At 37.2% G+C, this 25036-nt stretch overlaps 1 protein-coding gene across 3 annotated transcripts in view; it reads left to right on the top strand.

Annotated features, from left to right (window-relative positions):
* LOC136882445 (E3 ubiquitin-protein ligase RNF185) overlaps positions 1 to 25036 on the top strand; it is a 63650-nt gene that overhangs the window by 23249 nt on the left and 15365 nt on the right. For all 3 annotated transcript variants that reach the window (XM_067155101.2, XM_067155098.2, XM_067155100.2), the window contains exons 3-5: positions 4707 to 4838; positions 12854 to 12908; positions 22798 to 22915. In XM_067155101.2, the coding sequence (XP_067011202.1) occupies positions 4707 to 4838; positions 12854 to 12908; positions 22798 to 22915 (305 nt within the window). The remainder of the gene's footprint in view (positions 1 to 4706; positions 4839 to 12853; positions 12909 to 22797; positions 22916 to 25036) is intronic.

Genomic DNA, 25036 nt, shown 5'->3' with positions numbered 1-25036 from the left:
TTTCACTGTTCTCATAATTTTACCTATTTTAAATTTTGCTATCGCTACTCTGTGGTCTGCATCAGACGCCTCGCCTGGTAGTGCTGTTACATCGATTTACTGTTTACGATTTTTTTTTCTCAACCAAAAAATAATCAATATCTTTTTGTCCTTTTTTCACCCTAGCCATATCTAATCTTTCTACTGTTCCTCTGTCTAAACCATGTGTTATTCACAATCATTCTATTCCTCTTGCAAAAATCAATCAACTTATCTCCCTCACTGTTTCTTTTCCCATATCCAGAAGGACCATTGCGCATTGAGGTCTCCCATCACTTCCACATCGGTGATTCCGTTCCGAGTGTCTCCAAGAATTCCTCTGTATTTTCCTTACTGTTTCCAATTTGGGGTACATAAACTTGGATGAAGTCTTAACCCTTCCGTCCTCAGTTGTTCTCTGATTGTTTAACGCAGTCTACCTCAGTGCACGACAAATCCTGGTCACCATGGCGGCTAAAATTCTTTCTTTGGCGTCTTCTCTTTCCAGCAGAGTATAATCTCCCTCTTTATATGGTGCCACTGAACTTTCGCAAAGCACATACGAAACCTCCTTGACACTCCATACGATTTATCAAACTAGGTTGAACAAGAGAATGAGGATAGGTAACGGTGGGGATACTGGTAATATGGGTGACTCCTGTTTTGATATTAATGTTATTACTATGTTAAGTAATCATCAAGACTGCATTATATAAACAGTAGAAGAAAAATTAATGTTAAGTACAATGTTCGGGTGTCGAGAAAACCCCTCGTAAAGAAAGTATTATTGACATAGAAATAACTTGAATATACTGTATAATCCTGAATACCACCCACCACCGAAGAAGACCCGCACCCTAAATATGAGACGGCAAAATACGGAAAAAATTCAAAAATCAAATAACTTACATACCTATTTTTTTCTTCAAATATAGCACAAATATAAATTCAATCAACATACGATTTTTTTAATGATTTTATTAATTGTAAATAAAATTGGTCCAATACTCAGATCATTCACATTTCAGCATAGTCATCTGAAGTTTCACCATAGGAACTTTCGTCGCTGGCATCTTTCCACAAATAGTCGTCCTCACTACTGCCCACTGAATTTGAAATTCCACATTTCTTAAAGTTTTTGGACACTAGATCCTTGGAAACGCACGCTCATGTGGTCTTGATCCAGCTGGGTATTAGTCCCCACTTCAGGCCTCTTCACTCGTCCGGTTGATGTTAACGCATGATCACCATCAGACATCCATTTGGTGTACGACAGTTTCATTGCTGTTTTGAACGCCGGTTCACGCACACATCCAACGGCTGTAGAATAGAAGTGAGTCCTCTGGGAATTATCGCAAGATTGGTTTTTCTTTTCCTCATAATATCTCTTACGGTGTCAGTTGTATGTCTTCGGTAACTGTCCAACACAAGCATGTTTAGTTTTTTTTTTTTTAACAAAGCTCCTGGGCGATGTTGCCAAACGCACTTCGCCTAGTCCTCAACTAACGCACTGCCCATCCAGCCGGACTCATGTGTTCAAACAATAACAACGGATGGCAAGTTTCCTTTCGGAAGTGTTTTCCTTTTCAGAACCACACATGGAGTTTGGTTCCATCCGCTAATACGCACAACAGTACTGTGCATCATTGCTTTTCGTTACCACCTGTTCTGATGGTTACACTTGTATAACCCTTCGTATCCACTGTATTTTCCAACGGCATTTCAAAATAGACAGGTGTCTGGTCAGCATTCCCAATTTGTGACAGCAAATAAGAATTTTGCTTCCTCAAATGAACGGATTGGGAGCGGATTGTGAACGAAGAATGGTTCATGGACAGAACAAAATGGAAGGGGCTCGTATACAACACCTGGGAAACTGGAGTTGGTCAACGATGATGATGAAATGAATTAATGTGACGCTGAAAGGCCGTTAATTTTTCTTCATACGCCCCAGGGAGACGACGTGAAATAGACGTACGTCTCTGATTGCACAATCCCTTTCTCTGATAAAAGTTTCAGATCCATCCTTGGCTTGCAGTTAAACCCTGTGTTTTGCGTTCTTTTGAGATCTCTAGTGCTTTCAATTGACACATTTCACTAGAAACACCATATCCTAAGTCACGTTTTTCTATCACAAATTTGTGGAGTTGTTCTTCAATTTCCGGAAACACTGCACTTCGCCTGTGGAATGCTCTGCAATCACCGTTACTTTTTAGAAGTTTTTCCTTCTGCAAATCACGAATACAGGATTCGTCAATATCACACTTTCTGTCAAGAGCATGATTTCCGTATATTTCAGCTTCGCTTACAACTTTAAGTTTCTCATACAATGACCGCAGACGCCGTTTTGAATCCATCGCTTACTATCGAGACAGCACTTTCATGGTACAGATACGGAACTCGAATGTGAGCAAGGTAGACTTCCATAACCAACAGTCTCGACTCTTGCAAAGTACGATATCCTGCGAGATCAGCTATTCGCGCACCCGGCATGCCAGCAACACTTGTGAAACAAATTACGATCGAGCAGCGGCTTTCATATTTACTGCATATTTACCCATATTCTTTGATTTACCATATTTCTTTACCTTACATTTCACGTCTACATGCCACTGTAACCGTATTGAGAAAAATCTATCTTGTTTCCTAGAACGCAACCAAACCGCAATAAGATCTGAAAATCTGTTTACATGTGGTATATTGAGTACGGTAACCGTATTCAAATCTATTTCAACACTTCACTTAAACCTAGTAAATATTTACGAGAATGAACGGCTTGAATATGACCCGCACCCAAGATTTAGAACCTATATTTTGGGGGGAAAAGTGTGGGTGGTATTCGGGATTATACGGTACTTCTAACGTAAATTACAAGAATAATATCCTCAATTCTCCTTTACTATCAAAATAGAATCTCCTTTGCTATTAAATTTATTATTTTAATAGAGTTTCTATTATAAAGTGAAATAGAAAGTACTCTTGTGGAATTTATTCTAATGCTGCCAGCATATGAATGTCCTAGACATGTGCATGGACACAAAAGGCACAATAAGGATATCTTCCTTGTCATATTTTCTTTGATAGGTAGATAGGTGTACAGTTTGGTGTTGTGGACAATATTCACTTTGTTATTTACATTTTACAATTTACAAGTTTCTTAGAACAGTATCAAAATATAAGTATGCAAGAATTGGTTTATTTGTGTACATAGTGTCATGTCTTAATGTAGTTCAGTTCACTTTTCGTGGTAATTGTTTTAATGTATAAAACAATAACATCACAATATCCTCGCCACTAGATGGAGGCTTCATTCATTCCATTCCTGATCTGGTCGAATGACTGGAAACAGGCTGTGGATTTTCATTTTTCACTATTGCCATTACTGCCATGTTTTATTTTTCAGAAGGCTAGACGCCAGTATGTTGATGAGAGTACTAGAAAAATTATCTGGCTTCTAGGTCTACCTTATCCACATTTTCATCCAGCGCTTTGTTAACAATCACTCCTACTCTTTCTTTGCCTCACCTCCTCCACTCCAGTATTGGGTGGATCCTTTTCATCACATATTCTGGATTTGATGTTTTACAGAAAGTTTTGTTATTGTTAAGGTATTTTTTCCACCTGGTGTTCTGGTATTTGGTTGCTGGAAGTTTGGTACTGGTAAGATATTAATAATCCTGCTCAAAAATTGGTTGTCTTAAACAGCTTTGTTATATTCTATAACATGTCTATCAGTCAGATTAGTGCAGTGAACTTGTGGGTGTGAACAACTAATATATACTTGTACTCCTCTCTTCTTGGAAATATCTACCACGGTGTGGCATTATGTAGCTTTCAAACTAGTATTCACGTACAAATTATTACTCATCAACCTTGTGTCAGTTCAAGCAGTATAACAACAATCTTCATTTTCACAACATACAATTCCATAGTATATTTTAATAACTATGGCAATAATTTCTTGACACTTACTGGGAATTAAAAAAAAAAAAAAACTAGGAGTCAATCTTCATTGAGGGCCGACATAAACAAGAAGATTGCTGTACAGGTACTAGGTTATCTGAATCTATGAAACTGCGTATAAAATTGAATGTTAGCATTTTGATTCTGGGATTCTTATACATAAGAAAGACTCATTGTTTTTATAAAGATGCAAGTGTAAAATAAATCCAAGTGAAAATAATAATAATAATAATAATAATAATAATAATTAAAAAAACTTATCCATGAACCTAACCAGAACACCCGTGTCCACACTAAGAAACAATGTTAGGTTTTTTTAATTAAATATTTAAAATATTTAATATGTTTTTAATTAAATAGTTTTTCACTTGTAAAGTGATGTGTATTGATTGGGTGGAGCAAAACCTAACATTGTTTCTTAGTTTTAACTGTATCAATACAGATCATACAATGAAGTTCGTAGATTGTACTACTGATATTCACACTACGGCTTACTTGTTTATTTTTCGAAATCTGATACTACGTGAAAGTGTGTGTTTAATTTCATCCAAGACGACCCTGAATGCAATATAACTCCCACTTTTTCCTTCAAAAAGTTTAAATCGGGCTTAAAAAGTACCGTACTTTGTAAAATCATATGAATGCCTTTCTTATACAATACGCATTTTTAGACTATCTTTGTCTTCACGCCAACCATTGGCTTTAGTTTCTTTTTTTCTTTTCAGCTGGCCCTGTCTTCACCAGTGGTTGGAAACACGTCCCAACAGACAAGTGTGTCCTGTGTGTAAAGCGGCAATAAGTAAGGAGAAGGTTGTTCCACTGTACGGGAGGGGCAGTACAAAGCAGGAAGACCCCAGGTATATGACAGTTTTGGATGAAGGAACTTACGTGTAACTGTCATTTTGTCTGTAACAGACAGTTGAAGATTTCAACATCCTCTCTTTCCATGTGATCATGTGTAATTAATAGAGCTAGGAATTTTAGGTGAAAATTTTTGGTTAAAAAGCTGTTTTAATTTAGTCGAATAAGGTGCACATTTTAAACATAAATATCCTTACAAACATCACCAAAACCAATTTTACATCATATAAAAGAATACAGAATTCACTCTTGTTGTCAAGTATTAAAAATTTGCCTGAAACGAGTCCCAGAACAGTGTTACTAAAATCACATGTCCAGTAAACTGTCAAATCAGATAACATTTCGATGTTATTTTCAGTGAGGTTGCATCTCCGGTCACTAAGTAAATACTTATACATAGAAATGGAATGTTCAACGTCAACAGTGGTGCACATTTTGTTTTTAGTTTGTAGTAAATGCCTGTTTGTTGCAACATCCTTAACATCAGGGTTTTGTGCTAAGCTCTGTTCGAGTATCTGCTTTGCAGTACCATCCAATACTCGCTTTACATCCATCACAACAGCCCATTTAAGAAATTTCATATAGCCTCCTTATTCTTCACGTTTTGCCCTAGCTATTTACTGCACAACATGATTGTATTGGTGTTTTTTTCTGTATCAATTTATTGATATATCACAAACATTGCACCACAGAACTGACTCGTCACTCTGAATAACATCAGCACTGAACTGTTTACCACTATCATATATTTTCTCGGTGTTTATTTTCTGTTTCAGCGTACTTAACACTGATACTACAATATTAGCAAATAGGACATTGGCAGCCACCAGCCAGAGTCAAAGCATATTCTGAAGAGTCACCTATATAATACAGTGGAACTTTGATTATCCATTCCTGGAAACTACGTTTTCCCAGATTATTCGTTCAAAATATGTGGTCCTGGGAACACCCTAATTAAATTGTGTAAAAATCCCGCATTATTCGTCCTCAAAGAAACCATTTCCCAGGTCAACCATCCAGAAATGTCAGTCCCATCAACGCTAAATCCTCGATGAGGCGTTTTTCAAGAAACAGTATCTCTCGAAAGGATGGCGCTACGATAGTTAGAGCACGTTCTGGAAAAGCGATCGGCAGCAAACTTATATAAGGGACCATCTTAGCATCTCATTCTGCTGGTATTCTTTAGGGTATCCTCGGAAATCATAAAGAAGAGTGTGCTCACATCAATCAGGAGACGGCGCATTTTGACAGTTCCACTTGAAGATCGAATGAGTTTCGCCAAATTTTTGCACATTAAAAGCATCTACATTATGTCAAAGTTTGGAGGTTTATTTTTTACTTTTTTGATTGTATCGCCGAACAAGTTTTTGGCACTTTGCTCAGGGCACTGTGTAGTCACCGGGCTTTCAGAATGGAATCAAATTGCTCCTTTTTAATATTTAATATTGTTGGATATGACTATATTGATATAAAATAAGTTTTATTATGAATCCACCTGTTCAATACATTATAATGTTGTCACATTTAAAATATCTCCATTAGTTAAAAAGTTATATATGGGACATGTTTCGCTCCCTTATAGAGCATCATCAGCCAAATTTGAATCTCGATTAATTGTTATATACGTAAATAATGACTTAGTAATAAATTATTATATTTATAATATATTTGAAGAACCACCTTTCCAATACACAAAATCCTTATGTTTAAGATGAAACCATTAAATCACAAATTGGACATGTTTCGCTCAATCTTAGTGAGCATCATCAGCAATAGAAAACCTAAAACATTGGTAGGTCAGGGCCCTGATCCTGGTGTATATCACAAAATAATGTCTAAAATACATTGGTAAAATGTATGAATTTAACACTTCAAAAATAATCAATTAGATTATTTATGTCTATTAAAACAAAAATTAATCATTCACATTGTTTAAAATGTAAAACGGAATGGATGGCTTAAATGTTAAAAATAGTTTATAGTAATTAGATGTTCTTAAAAATCGTTGTCCAATATATCTACGTTCGATTGCACTAAACTGTTTATGATAAAACCAGTTTTTTACATCCTTAAACTTTTTAGACTTAACTTTGACTAGAGATAAAGATAAGTTCTTTTACCAAATTTACAGGAAACCATCTGCCGCCCCTATAACAATAAGAAAACGAATCTTTGCACCCTCACTCCCATAAGCAAGCAACATTTTACAGCTTGATTCACAGGGCCATGAACATTCCCCTTTCTAAAGCTAATCGAGAAAAAGAAATACGTTTCATCAAAGAACTAGCCATGACAAATGGTTTTAAACCTGATATGATCACCAGAATCATAGGTAAAATTAGATTAAAGAGTTCAACTACACTAGTTCCCGAAAAAACAAAAAAAAACAAATTTCGCTATTTTTACTTTCACCAACCCAGCTGTTCACAATGTCACTAAACCATTAAATAAGCATAATATTAACATTGCATACCGAACCTGTAACACCAACCGTAATATCTTTTACAATTCCAATTCCGTCAATACAATTTACGACAAATTCTCAAACTCGGGAATATATAGACTTAAATGCACACAGTGCAATTTTTCTTATATAGGGCAAACTGGCCGCAGTTTTAGAATAAGGTATTTAGAACATAATGCCCTGAAACACAGAAAGCATTCCTCTATGAGTATTCATATGAGGGACACAGGGCATAATTTCAGTACTATCGATCAGGATATGCAAATACTCAAATACGTAAATAAAAGCAGTTTAATGACAGGTTATGAAAATGTTTACATTTCTTTGGACCAATACTTTAATAAAAATAGTAATTTAAATGAAGTCTTGGACATTAACAGCCCCATAATTGAGCAAATCCCCAAATTAATTGCTAAATTCGGATTTAATGCTAATAATTTCATGAAGATTTTCCATTATAAACATGCTTTCAATCCTCCCGTAGCAACAGCAGCAACAGTAGCCACACCCACAACGCTTCCTACCACTGCATCCTCCCTATTGGCCGATAACTCGCGTAATGCCCCGCCCCCCTTCCCCTTACCGCTACCTTCCCCGTCTCCACGACCGCATTCGTATAACACATGACTGCATACGTACAACACACGCAGCAGTAAGCCAGTTACCATCAAACCTCAATAAACAACCAAGGGACCAGTTCACACATGGGTAAGCGCTTTCCGTTATCTCCTTATAGTGCTACATTCCTCAAATTTCCAATAGATGACACTCATATCCCCCCTCTCTTTTTTCTTCTATTACAGGATACATCCGATTTAATTTCACATACTAAATCAGTAATTCTCCGTTAGGAGAACAATCAACACATTACTGCACAAAATAATGGCTGAAATTACAGCGCAAGGAATCCCATAAGGGCTAATTTACACCGATCTACACGACGTTTTGTTACCAGTGGACTTCGTTTTTCAACCATTATGTGTGAGTTTTGGTGTTTCTCATCATGTTTATTTTTTAAAAAACAGCAACATTGTTTATAATAAGAGCTCGCCCAGATATTAAAAACTGGTTTTATCATAAACAGTTTAGTGCAATCGAACGTAGATATATTGGACAACGATTTTTAAGAACATCTAATTACTATAAACTATTTTTAACATTTAAGCCATCCATTCCGTTTTACATTTTAAACAATTTGAATGATTAATTTTTGTTTTAATAGACATAAATAATCTTATTGATTATTTTTAAAGTGTTAAATTCATACATTTTACCAATGTATTTTAGACATTCTTCTGTGATATACACCAGGATCAGGGCCCTGACCTACCAATGTTTTAGGTTTTCTATTGCTGATGATGCTCACTAAGATTGAGCGAAACATGTCCAATTTGTGATTTAATGGTTTCATCTTAAACATAAGGATTTTGTGTATTGAAAAGGTGGTTCTTCAAATATATTATAAATATAATAATTTATTACTCTGAACTCCAATACAGTTGAAAAATGAGATTTATAACTTGTAATAATGACTTAAGAACTATTAGACCATTTTTCACAAACTTAAAACTTACTCCATTAGAATATCATAAAATACAAAATCTTTGTATACATGCCTTAATTACATGTGCTTAATAGGAAGATACATTAAAATTGTGGAAGAAAGAGTACTAAAATATTAAATAAAATAAAAAAATATATATATCATGTCTAAAATCTTAGAAAGACGTGAAAATCAATCTTAGGAGCTAAATTTGAAGATTTTCCTTGGCAATGAGATCTGGTAAAAAAGTTATTTATCCGTTGTGGATAAGAGTCTATAAAGATTCAAATTTATCGTCAGTTTGATGATTGAACTTGTGACAGGATGAATGTTGGTCTTCAAGAAATTTAAATGACAACAAGCATTGGCTTTAGTTTCTTTTTTTCTTTTCAGCTGGCCCTGTCTTCACCAGTGGTTGAAAACATCCCAACAGACAGCAAGCATTTCGCGAAACATGACCCGTATATAACTTTTTAACTAATGAAGATATTTTAAATGTGACATCATTATAATGTATTGAACAGGTGGATTCATAATAAAACTTTGTTATTGTATATCAACAGATTTCAATACGGATTAAAACATGAAATTAGTCACTTGCTATAACTATATTCTCGAGACCAGAACAAATGTTGCACCTTACATACATAAAGCTATGCCTATTACTGTTTTGGTCCTAATATGACGGGGAATTTTACGTTTCTGCGCTGTGTGATACTCTTTTGGCTACTTTACCACATTTTATTCCTAAAGAAATTAAACAAGAAAAGCTGAACATTTCCTAGCTCTAGTAATTAACAAGAGATTTTGACATTGTTTAGAATTTTAATGAGACTTACTGTATGCAGTATGTGGTTGAACAGACTTGATCTGAACATCAGGATACATCATAACATGCAACATGACAACACGTATCTACGTCGGTGTAGTCTTGTAGATTGCCGAATGTGGCATTGAACACAGGTTGCCGCAAGGACACAAAAGATGATTTACCAGGCGAGTTGGCCGTGCGGCTGTGACATTGCATTCGGGAGGTAGTGCGTTTGCCACTGTCAGCTCCCCAGAAGATCGTTTTGCATTTTCACTCAAGGCAAATGCCGGGGCTGTACCTTAATTAAGGCCACGGCCCCTTCCTTCCCACTCCTAACCCTTTCCTATCCCATCGTTGCCATAAGACCCATCTGTGTCAGTGCGACGTAAAGCCAGTTAAAAAAAAAAAAAAAAAACACACAATTATTTGATCTTTTCTCATCATTCGAAACGATCCCAGTTGAGTCATCTGACCGGAAAACTCATTCTTTCAGCATGCCTCACATGTATGCATCTGCTGCATCCTGTATCTAGCAGTAGTGAATTTCATAAAAGCCAGGTTGAGAGCTCAGTCCCGGCTCACTTCAGCCGTATTCTTTGCCTTGTTTTCTCCACTGGTACAGTTTCCAATGTTTGGATATGAATGCCGTTTTATGCGACTGTGCGCAACATTCGTCCCAACGATCTTCACGTTGGTGACTAGTGTATCTTGGCCTTTCGTGGGCACTTGACCACACAGGTGTAGTTTTAGGCTTCATAAGCAATGGTACCGGTTGCTACTCTCAAGACGTGGCTGAACACCTCAGACTTTTTCTCCTGAACGGGAACAACTCCCATCCTCTGTGATTGTGTTTTCACTAATTTTGAAGCAATTTATTGTCTCTATATCACAGCACAGTGTCTGTTGGTGACCAGCATGTAGCTTCCACTGAAGTCTGTTTTGTTATGGCTGTGGAAGCTGCTCCAATAGCACACTCTTGCCCAGTGAGGAAAGCAATGAAAACTGCCTCATTCCTCATTTGTTTGTGTTCTAATGGAGTAGCTTATTTCTGTTGAGCAAAGGAAACTCTATACCTTGGTTGAAGTTTGCTAAATTGCGGTGTATTATCTGTCGACAATAATAAATGTACAGTGAAACCTTGTTAGTATGTCCCTCAACACATTTTCCCACTTAGCACATTGCAAATTCGAAGTCCCAATTCTCATCGTATTAAGTCTATCTAAAAAATACCTCAGCTTGTCGTGTCACGAATTTGCTATTACTGCTTAGTACAATCACATTTTTCCTAGCCCTGAAAATATTATTTGTTATCCCTTGTGAAAAAAAAGTGATTTCCAACTCGTGTGAGAGCCGTTGCCACAGTTGCGTGATTATGGGAAAAGGTCTTTAATTTCTGAACTTCAGAGGATAAGTTTCACCTTCGGGGAGCAAGTCGTTAGCCTCCGGAATGTTCAGTTTTGCTTCCCTGTTACCAGTGAGATTGATCAGTAACACAGCCTATTTGTGCTTTATTTCGCATTCCATTCAGAAGTTAGAAATTCATTTTGTCTTGAGTGGTACATTGAAGTGTAGTGAATATTTGTTTGTGTGATACGGTAGCCTGTATCTGGATTAGGAACATAATCATGTGAAATTGACTAGCATGGTGCATACTTGTCTTGAGATAGTGTAGTTATGGATATGGAAAAACTTGTGAAATTCCTTACTAATGAAGACAAAATTAAAATCTGTCACCAATTGGACTGGTGCCCATATCTTAAAGCGCGCAGAGGTCGCAAATGTTGAACTCGCACCTTTGAGTTTCAGCTCAATCACTGGAGTCGAGACCAACTGCAATTGGTCAAAGTTTATTCGAAATACTAGCCAAAATCATTCCTCCCGGTCAGACATGGTCGACTGTAACCTCCAATTCATTATCTAAGAGTGTGACCAGAAAATAATATGTAATAACCCACTGGTCGAAATAAATGGCTTCTACTAACATTTGTTTTAGAAAGAGTGTGATCTGCAATAATACTTCGATATTTTTGTTGGCCTCTGTGCACGTTTTCATGGGGTCCAGTATACAAGCTGACTATCTCCAATTCGGGTGTCAGAAATTTTGCAACCTACAGGGCGAATTCTGCGATGTTCAAAGAAGGAACTTGGCTGAGAAAATTATGATTTTACGCAATTTGTAAATAATTATTAAATGCAATTATATTTGTTGTTTGGTGTTTTTCACACCTTTCCTTGCAATTATTTTGTAAGCCCCAACGGAAAAGGTTTTCATATTTCTCGTATTTTTCACACCTTTACTCTCATCTTTAGAAGTGGTGGATATAGTTTTCCCTATACCTGCAGATACACAGCGTAAAATGCCCTCGTGGCAGGAAAAAATCTTGTCCAGTGTTTCCATATCCCTGTTGGATAGTTTTTATTAGTATATTCAGTAGCACGTTTTCTCGCTTAACACGTTTTGTTGTCCTCTGCAGAAACGTTTTAATGAGGTTTTATTGTATCATGAGGGGGTCTCCGTGCTGGTCCCGTTGTGCTCTCTGTTAAGAGTCCATCAGAAGTCAGATAGCAGTAAATTCTACATATATGCGTGTGATTAAACTGAACATCTTATCACATCACCGCATAGAAGAACCAAGCATTTTATCCTTGTATAATATATTTTAAATGATTTTAGGTTATTAAAATACATTTTTGGCATATAAATAAACGTTTTATCAGCGTTTCAATACACTTCCAAGGACCTTGTATAGCTTCAATGCATTTTGATTGTCTGTCAATTTTTGCATGCATTATTGAGCATGTGAGATGAAATATGTCTTAAAATAGTTGTTAAGCTAAGTGTTAGTTCTGTGTAAGTGTAGAATGATGATGATGATGACGATAATAAAGTATTGAAAGGTAGAAACTACCTCTAAATCAAAGATGGGGCATTTCTATAACAGAGTTCTGCTGTATCTTGTTTCAGTTTAAGTTGCTATAAAAACTTTAAAGCCTTAAAGAATAAACAGCAATACACCCTTTACCAAAATACGAGTGGACTTAGCCATACTGCTGATCATAAAACACATGTTTCTCTTTCAGGTTAAACCCTCTTAACTATCAGTTGATCAAGATTGAGCAAATGAGAGAAAGAAGAGCAGGACATATTATGCTAATATAATTCAGAATGAGTGTTCTTGTTGGTCTTTTCCAGAAACAAAGTTCCACCACGTCCAGCTGGCCAGAGATCGGAACCCGAGAACAATGGAGTAAGTATTGATATGTGCAGAACAATATGGCACACTCTGTATCCATTCTTACCAGGTTTAATTGCCTTACACCCTTAAAATTATTCTCTTCACATTTTTGAATACATTCCCTACTTTTAGATATTTGACCCTTTTTTGTGCCAGTCATAGAATATTCCTAAATTTTGTTCAGGAAATCTGTTAGAAATGTGCAGGTATTCCATGGAATTTTCAGCGATACTGACCACTTCCTAATTCTAGGCCTAGGATAGAGAAAGTGAAATCTCTCTGCAGATGAATACGGATTGAGAATCTGCAAGATGAGGAAATTAATGTACGTGGATATGATTTGTGGAAAGTTCCAAACAGTAGACAGTAAGCAGGTTCAGGATATAGGAGGAGAATGGGTGGCATACAGGGATGCTGTACCAGAAACAGTAAGGGAATGCCTTGGAATATCTGTGTGTAAAATTGAGAAAAAAGAAACATATTAATGAAATGATGAGGTGAGGGCACCTTGTAAACATAGAAGAATGCGCATCAGAAATTTTCCTCCAAAGGACTGATGCAGACGGGGAATTGTACATATATATGGAAAAAAAAAGAAAAAGTCCGGCTCCATGGCCAAGTGGTTAGCATGCTGGCCTTTGGTTACAGGGGTTCCGGGTTCGATTCCTGGCAGGGTCGGGAATTTTAACCATAATTGGTTAATTTAGCTGGCACGGGGGCTGGGTGTGTGTGTGTCGTCATCATCATTTCATCCTCATCGTGACGTGCAGGTTGCCTATGGGAGTCAAATCAAAAGACCTGCATCTAGTGAGCCAAACATGTCCTCGGGCACTCCCAGCACTAAAAGCCATACGCCATTTCATTTCATGAAAAAGAAGGAAAAAAGTGTGAAACAGGTGTTGGACCCAAGAAGTCTTGGAAAGATTTCATTAATAACCTGGAAAGGCTTGATCAAGCAGCAGGGGAAAGTTTTCTAAACAGTACTAAAGAATATAAGAAAAGGACGGGAGAAAGGATATGAATGGTGTTTTGACTAAATCACTTGAGCTCATAGTAGATCCCAGGGTATCTCTGGACAGGTGGAACGAATGTTTTGAAAATCTTTTCGATGTAAATGGAAATCTTTCTGTTGACGCCGCAGACAATCGAGCTCGTGAGGAGGAGGACAATGTTGTTAAGTGAAATTACAGTTGAAGTGGAAAGGGTAGCTCATAAACTCCATTGTCATAAAGTAGCAGAAATAGATGAAATTAGACCTGAAAAGTATAGTGAGAAGGCAGGAATGAAATGGCTTCAAAGAGTTAATAAGATTAGCATGGAATGTTAGTAAGGTGCCTTCTGATTGGGCAAAAGTGGTAATTACGCTTATTTATAAGAAAGGTAACAGAAAGGATTGCAACAACTATAGGGGTATTTCATTGATCAGTGTACCATCGAAGTTGTTCACTGGCATTTTGGAAGGAAGGGTACAAGCAGCGTTCTCCCCAGGACCTTTTTAGTGGGCGCACTGCCCTGCCGTTTTTACAGACCACCCGGCTAACATAACCTAGATGTGAGCTATTTACATAATATTAATACATATTTAAGTCACCGGGTGCTCCATATTAAAATGTAAATACTGCAAAACTGTTTAAATGATAAATCTTCATTATTGTTAGTATAATTGCATCAGTTACTGGGCGAGTTGGCCGTGCGCGTAGAGGCGCGCGGCTGTGAGCTTGCATCCGGGAGATAGTAGGTTCGAATCCCACTATCGGCAGCCCTAAAGATGGTTTTCCGTGGTTTCCCATTTTCACACCAGGCAAATGCTGGGGCTGTACCTTAATTAAGGCCACGGCCGCTTCCTTCCAACTCCTAGGCCTTTCCTATCCCATCGTCGCCATAAGACCTATCTGTGTCGGTGCGACGTAAAGCCCCTAGCAAAAAAAAAAAAATTGCATCAGTTACACCAGAGTTTAAAGGTTTAGCTTGACTATCACATAGTGTCGTGCGCAAGCAGTGTCGGGATTAGTGTGGAACCTCATGTGAACACTATTCTGCATATCATCACAAATCTGTATGACACTCCACAGCAACCAAGTGGTAAGTCTCGGCGTTACACGATTATGAATGAGTAGCAGAATACTAGAAGTTGTCTTGTTCATGATAATAATGTTAATGTTTACATGTCTAATATTGTTAATGAACTGAGGGGAATACATCGAAATTTTATCATATTAATTTTCTACGTAGTATTCCCTGCCCGGCTGACAAAAATTTCTGGGCAGAATACTGGTACAAGCAATGGTTGAGAATAAGTTGGATGAAAACCAGTGTGGTGACTGACCACAGAGGGGCTGGTATGATCAGATTTTCTGTTTGTGCCAGGAAATTGAAAAATTCTACAAGAGGAATAAAGTTACCTTTATGTTTCATAGATCTAGAGAAAGAATATGGTAGACTACTGAGGGAAAAGATGTTAGCTGTACTGAGCAATTGCAGGATTAAGGATAATTACTGTATTTATCCTGCCACCCTAATTTTTAGGAAGGATCATTTTAAAAAATTAAGCAAACTAAAATTCCTTCAATCGAAAGAGTAACATAAGCATAAACAAACATTTCATATCACCCCGAGGTGCACGTGGTCTTTACGCAAATAAGAACATGACGGATATAGCCATCATAATTCTCCCACCGCACATCGTCCTTGGTTCCATCCAACTAATTAGAGATCCCACACTTCTTGAAACTCTTCTCCAACAGTTGCAGAGCAATGGAATTCCAGACACGTTCTATCTATTCACGAATCTGCTTCACTTCTGGGTGCTTGATTTTACCACCAGGCATAAATTCGTGCACTTCGTCTGCCATCCAGAGAGTGAGATTGTGTGTGTGTGTGTGTGTGTGTGTGTGTGTGTGTGCGCGCGCGCGTGCAGTTGTTTCACTACCGCTTTAACAGGCCGGTTAATGCACACGTCAAGTGTTTGCAGAGCAAATGTTAGACCTGCTGGAATTTTTAACAAGTCCTTTCTACCCCTTGTAAAAGCAGAGTGAACTTCTTGAATAGTGTGCCCCCCCCCCCCAAAAAAAAAATATCTAAAACAAGTATATTTCTGAGATTTGGTAACGCTTTAGGGTGCCGTTGCCAGACCTATTTCTTCCAGTCTACTACTAGGCTATTATCTATCCACCCTTCAGGTTGCACTTTTACGATATCACCTTTCACGTTTATTTTTGGGATTATTTTTTGTTTAAAAATTGTTTTCTTCCATCTGCCTGCCATTACACAAAGCATAACTGTACACCTGTGCTTCTCATTCCTGCCGGTTCTAACCATGACATTGGCCACGCCTTTTTTGTTTACAGGCAAACGGCATTTCGAAGAAAATTGGTATCTGGTCCGCGTTGCCTATTTGTGAAAGTATAGCGTTCTTGCGTAAATTGGTCACATATTGGTGGAAATTCACAATTTTATTTTCATAATCTGTTGGAGGACACTGCGTGATGGTAGTCTTCTTCGAATAGTATAGCCATAACAGACATAAAATAGCTAAAGGCATCCACAACTAGCTTTGAATCCCGTAACATCTGGTTCATTTTGCAATCCATAGGGTCTTAATTTGGCACATTTCATTCGTAACGGCACATCCAAATTGTTTCTTCCCTTTGATGTACGCACATAATATTGCTTCAATCTCAGGAACCTTTGCTTTCTGTCCACGAAATGCCCGGCGATTTCTACTAGTTTGCTGAAACTGTAATTTATATTTTCGCCAGTCACGAATACAGCAATGGTCCACATCGTATTATCTTCCTGCTGCATGATTTCAAATTTCTTCAGAGTCTTTTATAATCTGCAGTTTTTCTTTAGCTGTGAAAGACCTGTAGCGTGTACCTTTAGTTGGCATCTCAAACACACGGTTCACTTCAACTGACATGCACAGAAGAATGACACAATGGCCCATGCAGAGTTGCCAACTATTTTGCACAGTCCTGTTAGACAGATCTTATAAATCCGCAGTTTTTCTTCAAATATCTCTAGAATTTCAAATGACTAGATTTATTAAAAAAACCAGTGTGGTTGAACATACACGATCACGTATTGACGACCAATATATCAGACGACCAATATATCGCAGTTTACATTAATTTCCAAATTATACAACATGCAAAATAGGCGCATTCCACCATTTCCAGACTCTTTGACATTGTAGATGATGGAACCTGGAGGCATATAACATTAAAAATTTAGATTAAAGGTTCCACCTTTTCAATACAAAATGTAATGCGGGTTAAGTTACAAAAGAAACATTTATTTGAAACTAGTTTTGACCTAAGGTCAAGGTCATAATCAGCCATCAACACGAATTGCACAACATATTGAACAGTCCATAAACAGTGTACATATATCGCAAAAACGTTGTTGTTTGACGCTATAAAGTTGAAGATGAAACAGTCACAATGGAGATAAAAGTTTTAAATTATGCATAAATTGCATTAAAGTAAGGCACTTAGCTGCCGTTGAAGGATGATTCAGTTTGATCTATCTGGATGCCAAACATTCTTGAAAATTTGTGTATCCTTCGCTACAAAGTTCTGACAACTATAAGTTATCATATGGTAGCAGTGGCAGAATAGTAAAAAAAAAAAATGAAAAATAAATAATTATAAAATATAATATGCGACTCACCTTGTGCTGTGATGTGTTGGATGTATTGCATAACTGATATGAAGGGAAGGAAGATCAGGAAGGGAGGGGGAAAAAACAGGGTAGGGCAGAACGGGGAAGGGAAGGGAAGTTAGGAGGGTCTATTTTAAGGCGGGACTGAGGGGAGTGGAAATAGGGGTAAATGCTGCGGAAAGTTACCATGAATTGAATGGAAAATCGATTTTTGATTTGTTTAATTCAAATTTCTAAAAATAATAATGTCAAATAGAATGTTGGATTTCTCCGAAATGTCATTAAGGTTGTAGTTTGAATTGAAATACTGATCTAAATGCATGAAACAGTTTTCCGTTACATCAAGTAGGGTGCCTTTGTTTAATATCTTAAGGATTTCCATATCTTGCTCTATATTAATAAAATTATGATTGTAATCTTGCCTGCTGAGAATTTGTTATATGTTAAGGCATTAATATGTTCTGAATATCTTGTGTTGAAACTTCTCCCAGTCTGTCCAACATACGAAAATTGCAATTATTACAGTTGATTCTGTAAACACCTGCTGATTCTATTAACTGATTTGGAATTGTATAAGATATCTGATTATTTTTTTTTTAAGGCTATTTTTACATTGTGTTTCTTAAAAATGTTAGTGATTTTATAGATCTCTTTATTAAACGTGAAGGTGGAGATTAAGGGGATGTTTGGTTTTTCTTTCTTTAATTTGGTCGAAGGACGATGTCTGTATTTGTTTATTATTCTTTCAATGAAAAAATTATTGTAACTATTGGATTTTGTAATACCTCAAATGATATTCAGTTTGTTTTCTAGATCTCTTTTAGACATGGGTACAGTAGAGGCTCGGTGAACTAAGCTGTTGTAAGTTGCTCGTTTGTGAGTCTGTGGATGTATCGAGTCTTGGTGGATTGTAGAAGCAGTTTGAGTGGGTTTTCTCAAGATCTTATACTTTTAAAAGTTTGGGTGTCTGGCGATGATTAAATCTAGGTAGTTTATTTTTTGGTCTTTTTCGGATTCCAGTGCGAGTGTAATATGTGAATCAACATTATTAAGACTGAGAAGAGTGATAGCAGCGTCGACTGCTTTCTACATCCATAATTACTAAGGTATAGTCTACAAGGATAAAATTGTTGAAGATTTTGTTGCCAATTTTAGTATGTTCTAGAAAATCTAGGTAGACTTCTGCTAAGATACCAGAGACAGGCGAGCCCATTGCCAACCAAACCTTCCTGTTGATAGATATCAGAAGTAAAGAAATAGTTATTTACAACTAATTTGAGAATTGAAATGAAATCCTGGATTTCTAATTTACTTAAATGGCTGTATTTATTTCAATTATTTTCGATAATAGGGTATAATTTTGCTGGGGCACATATTTACGATATCAAAAGAATGAAGGGAGTGATGGGGTTGGATATTGAACAAGTTCGTTTTTTCTTGCTCTGTAAATAGGTACAGGTTTTTCTTTAGGGTCTGTTGGAGTAATCGTTAAGTTCTCTGAGTGGGGTCTTTTTAACTATGGTAATTGAACTGTCTGTAAGGAATTACTTTGATTTGCTAATGTACTCCTTTTTGTCCATTACGACGGTTGTATGACCCTTGTTGGCTTTAGTGACGATAAGATTGCTGTCATTGATTTTCTTTTTAAGTGCATATAAGCGTTTTTATTCGGCAAATAAATCCTCATCAGATTACAATCATAATTTTACTAACGGAGAGCAAGATATGGAAATCCTTAAGAACTAAACAAAGGCCCCCTACGTGATATAACGGAAAACTGTTTCATACATTTAGATCAATATTTCAATTAAAACTACAACCTTCAGAGAAATCCAACATTTTATTTGACTTTCCCTTTATTATTTTTAGAAATTTTAATTTAACAAATCAAAAATCGATTTTCCATGCAATCAGGGTAACTTTCCACAGCATTTACCCCCTATTTCCACTCCCCTCAGCCCCTCCTTAAAATAGCCCCTCCTAACTTCCTCTCCCTTCCCCGTTCTCTCCGATCTGCCCTACCCCATTTTTTCCCTCCCTTCCTGATCTTTCTTCCCTTCATATCAGTTATGCAATACATCCAACACATCACAGCGCAAGGTGAGTCGTATATTATATTTTATAATTATTTATTTTTTATGTCTTTTTACTATTCGATTACTCCCCTCAGCCCCGCCTTAAAATAGCCCCTCCTCCCTTCCCCGTTCTCTCCGATCTGCCCTACCCCATTTTTCCCCTCCCTTCCTGATCTTCCTTCCCTTCATATCAGTTATGCAATACATCCAACACATCGCAGCCCAAGGTGAGTCGCATATTATATTTTATAATTATTTATTCTTTATTTTTACTATTCGATCGCCCCCCCCCCCTTTTTTTTTTCAACAGTCCTGGTACTAATTTGGATTATTATTATTATTATTATTATTATTATTATTATTATTATTATTAGTTACCAGTTCACCTGTTTCCGCATTGAACTGCGAATCCTCTCCACCTATTTTGCAGAAATAATTTGACTTTCAAGTGCAAATTTTGCTTTCAGCTTTTTAAGGACATTAAACTAGAAGCTCTTTGGACATCAATGTACCATGTTTCTAAATTATTCACTGCATGTGCATAAATTTTCTAAATGCCACTGCTACCATATGATAACTTAAAGTAGTCAGATCTTTGTACCGAAGGATACACAAATTTTCAAGAATATTCGGCATCCAGATAGAGCAAATTGAATCATCCTTCAATGGCAGCGAAGTGCCTTACTTTAATGCAATTTATGCATAATTTAAAACTTTTATCTCCATTGTGACTGTTTCATCTTCAACATTATAGCGTCAAACCACAATGTTTCTGCGATATATGTACATTGTTTACGGACTGTTCAATATGTTGTGCAATTCGTGTTGTTGGCTGATGATAACCTTGACCTTAGGTCGAAACTAGTTCCAAATAAATGTTTCATTTGTAATGTAACCCGCATTACATACATTTTGTATTGAAAAGGTGGAACTGTTAAACTAAACTTTTAATTTTATATGTAATCACAGTTCGATATGGACCATTCTACATGAAGTTTATCTCTTAAGGAGCCTGGAGGGTAAGGGTCGGCTGGCGGCATACGAGACAATTACTGTCATCACCTGTCGACAAGTCACCGAGACTGGGACTATACAGTATACTTCTGACTGACACAGATCTAGCAGGAAAACTGCTGAATTGGCAGCACTGGGCCCATGCACAACTACACAAGTTTCCTGTCCCTGTTTGGATTTGTATATTTTTGTAATAGTTTGTACATTTACTTCCTTTCGGTTGCCAGGCATTTTTTTTATCTCCTTGCTAGCGGCAAACTAATGCCAACATCGAAAACTAGGTGGGCCAGGAGCGTATTGCCAATCTTGACGCAAATAAAACCCGCACCCAATTTCTTACCTCAAATTTTTAAAAAATTATGCAGGGATTATTTGCACAAATACAGTGCAGTATTAAAAGCAATCAAAGGCACTTATGTTGACAGTTGGGCAACAGTGAGAATTGATGGTAGAACGAGTTTGTTTCAAGATCCTTAGAAGGGTTAAACAAGGCTGTAATCTTTATTACACCAGAGTCTTTGTAAGTGTTCTGCAGATCCGCATTATGGACCAGATAGTGCAGGATACCCCCGCAGCCATCTTAACTCGCCTGTTTTCTTCTTGAGATAAGCTAGAATAGGAGCACGCACTGTCAGGATCCACCCTCTCCGGAATATGGTCATGTGCAATCATACTTAAAATTCTGTGAACAGACTTTAGAATGCTGTTCTTATGATGAATATCTACTAATGTAGTTTGGTGACCATGTGTTGCATTAAAATCCTGCAGTCGAGTATCAAAGCCACAAGCTCTTGATTCCATCCCTCTTGCCTTTTCACTTGGGTATGGCTGCACTCACTGTCGTAGCCTCGCTGTAGAGGTTGCAGCCAAGCAAGCTCTTCTTCACGTGGTTAACCGCTGCTTTGGTTGGTGAAGAGGGATAGCACGCAGGCAGACTAGTGGCTCCATTCACGAGAAAATGAAACTTTGATCTCCAGTTTTTCCAGAATGCGTGCTTGTTGAAGGGGTAGCTTAGGAATTAGAGAGAACAAATAGAGTAGGTCTATTTACAACTACATCAGCGCAGAATTTGAAATCGCATAGCAAGAGAGCATCAAAATAATTAGAACACTGCGTGTTTAAAACAAAATAAGAAATTGTAGAGAAATATTTCTATCTTGGCTCTGAAACCCTACATTATCCAGGGAACCAAAATAAAATGTAGTTACTATTATTTTGCAGACAATTTTGCGTTTATTCATCTAATTTATTCATAACACCTGTACTTAATATGATTGCCATTGACACAATATTAACAAAAATGATGTCTGAAATGGTCTACCTTCTCAATACTGTATTACGTAATGTTCACCTTTTTTAAGTCTAGAAACTAGTTTCAGCCTTGGCCATAAGACAGATGTATACTAACACATCTAATAACTAAATCAAATGTACAAACATACACAAATGACGTAAGGCATTAAAGGCATCTAGAGATCTTGAAATGAACAGTGTACACAACACTTAAATATAAAATGGAATTAAAATAGGGATCGTGGATCTAAAATCCTTGGATCCATTCCATCCTGTTAAAAACACATTTCCTTAATGCTTCCCATTAAAACTTTCTTGAGTAATTGTTTTGGAAACACTGAAAGGTTCCTCTATAGGAAGTTGTCAAATGGTGAGTCAAGGATGGCACACGAAAATATGTCAATAGCTGGCACGTTCTTACGTTACAGCTGTTGAGAAGTAACATTCGCAATTCAACAAGGTGCCCATGAGGTTAACCTAAATAAATGATAGTCAGAAGTTAATGAACTAAAGGGAGACACTCATCCATAAACATTACTTGAAAATATAAGAATATTTTTATTTCAAATTCAATGATATAATATTGAAATAAAATATGGAATTTTAAAATTGTGTTGTACATGAATGTCAAGGACTGCAAGAAAAGTTGTCAACGTTGTACTCAACGATACACACAGTGGCAGGTCAAGAGGAGACAAGGACTGTCATCACATTGTCATACTGCTGCCCTTATTTATCTCTTGCACTTTTTCTTTATTGTTTGCTCCTCTTTCTGTTATGTTACGGGTTCCTATTCGATGTGATCTGTTCTAATGACCTGTTAGACAATGATTGTGTAACTTGTGTATTGTTTTTAGGGATTCCCTGGCTTTGGATTTGGGGACGGTGGCTTCCACATGTCCTTTGGTATCGGTGCATTCCCTTTTGGCTTCTTCACTTCAACGTTCAATTTTGGTGAACCCAGGCCTAGTGCAGGTAAAGTAAGACACCTATCTACTTTATTTTTAACTGCAAATTGAGCTTGAACTTTTGACTCTGCAAGGGCAATTCGTGTAGTTGAACGAATTTGCAGACACAGATTTTGTCGAGCTGTTGCAAGGGTTATCTGCCTGGGTATAGAATCAGCACTTATTTTGAAATTCTGTCTAGTGGCTATAACCTTCTAGATTTTAGCATTTCAATTTTGAAACAGCATTCGGAGAAGCGTTCTCTTAAACATGGTCATTATTTAAATGGGTAGTTTGTTGGTTAAATGTAACATAAATGGTTTAATTTATTTTACTCTGACAGATACGTCTTTTTTCTCGCATAACCTTCCTGCTTTTTTTTTTTTTTTAACCTTAAAAATGGTGGGAGGGAAAATTGTGATTAATTTTGCATCTAATGGAATTCCTTCACTTTTCCAATATGACCCTTCGACAGCCGCTGGCACACAGATGATGCTTCTTTGAAGAGAAAGGATTTTTCCTCTTCGTGAATCGGAAAAGCCACCCTCTGCTTGTTTTAAACTCTGAGATTCCTGTATTACTTTTTGCAGGGATCTCCAGCGCATTTAACACTAGGATTACCAAACATTCTTTCTACCTACTTTTACCGAAGCTGTCATTTTGACCGATAGTGACACGTATTCATTTCTTGAGGATATTGGTGTCGGAAAAAGGTTTGAATTGAATACAACAACATCGTGGATCATAATTTAATTATCATGTAGGACTTGTAAACACTATTATAAATAAATAAGTATACTAGTAAGGCAGAATGTTCTTACACACTTTAGCTTACATTATATACATTACTGTACGATTGTCCCTTTCTGCTTTTCAGCTTATTTGTCACAATGCACACACACACTTTGCTTGGCCACCTTTGAAGAGAACTTAACCACAGACCTGTTTTCTACAGATTGCACACCTTTCAATTGTTTTATTCCCTTTGCACACTGCAACCTGGCACCATCTCTGATGTGAACTTTCTTCGGAGGTTAGGGCCTCATTGTTGCAGCCTACCCAGAAGATGCGTAAGGATGCACTAGATTGACTGCCAGTTGTCTCAGGAATGCCCTTCTCGGTATTTGCTTGCCGGCTTTCGCCTTACACAATGCATAAGCATTTATACCAGCGAGGTCTAGGATGTTGAAGAAGACATGCTCTGGCCATTGCCGACTCATTGATTTTACCATGTACGTACGACCCATTTGATCTACTATGTCAACAACAAATTTGGTAGAATTGAAGACAGAGACTTTCACATTTTTTCTTCGGATGTAGTTCGTTGATGTTTACATCAGTATGTACTATACTGAGAACGAGGACATTCTTGTCGTTTTACCCTCATAGGACTTCAGAGTTGCATCCTCACTTTTGTACACTACTGTCAGTGACGTGGGCTACCACTAGTTTTAGGTTACCTCTTTTCGATGGTTGGTTTAGTGAACGTCAAGCCTTCAGCATTTTGAGTTCCAGCCAAAAGCCAACGGAGAAGCCTGCTGTGTTATGAAGACTGCTTCACAAGCTACTGCCCTGGCCTCTGCTACTGCCAATGCTAAACCTCTGATCAGTGGATATGGTAGCCTAAGGTTTAGCAAATTCAAGTCTGGCTTTATGGCTAAATGGATAGAATGCTTGCCCTTGGTCCGATGGCCCCGGATCAATTTTCAGAATCAGCCCCCTCGTACTGTTAATTCCCCTGGCTTGGGGACTCGGTGTTTATTATGTCTTTGCCATTCATTATTATTATTATTGTTATTATTATTATTATTATTATTATTATTATTATTATTATTAAATACAAATGTTGAATTTTACAGTTGTTGTACTCATCGTTCCCTGGTTAATTAACTTCCTCGGGAGATCAGTGGTGGTGTCCGACCCATGATCACGGGTTCGATTCCAACCAACATAAGAGAACCTGAAATATTGCATTCCATTTTAGCAGATCTACCTATAAAAAGAATACTACATTGCTCCTATAATAGCAGCCCTGCAGTGTCTTCCTACAAGGATGTAGAAGTAAATGGAAGTGAAATACCAGTACTCTTTTTATCTATGAGGTGAAGAAGTATATACGATGAGTAATGCATGGTTGATAGTTAGCCGT

This window comes from Anabrus simplex, chromosome 10 (assembly GCF_040414725.1).
Source record: "Anabrus simplex isolate iqAnaSimp1 chromosome 10, ASM4041472v1, whole genome shotgun sequence".
In the NCBI taxonomy this organism is placed as follows: domain Eukaryota; kingdom Metazoa; phylum Arthropoda; class Insecta; order Orthoptera; family Tettigoniidae; genus Anabrus; species Anabrus simplex.
Note: the sequence above shows the minus strand (reverse complement) of the source record. Positions and strands in the feature narration are given on the sequence as shown.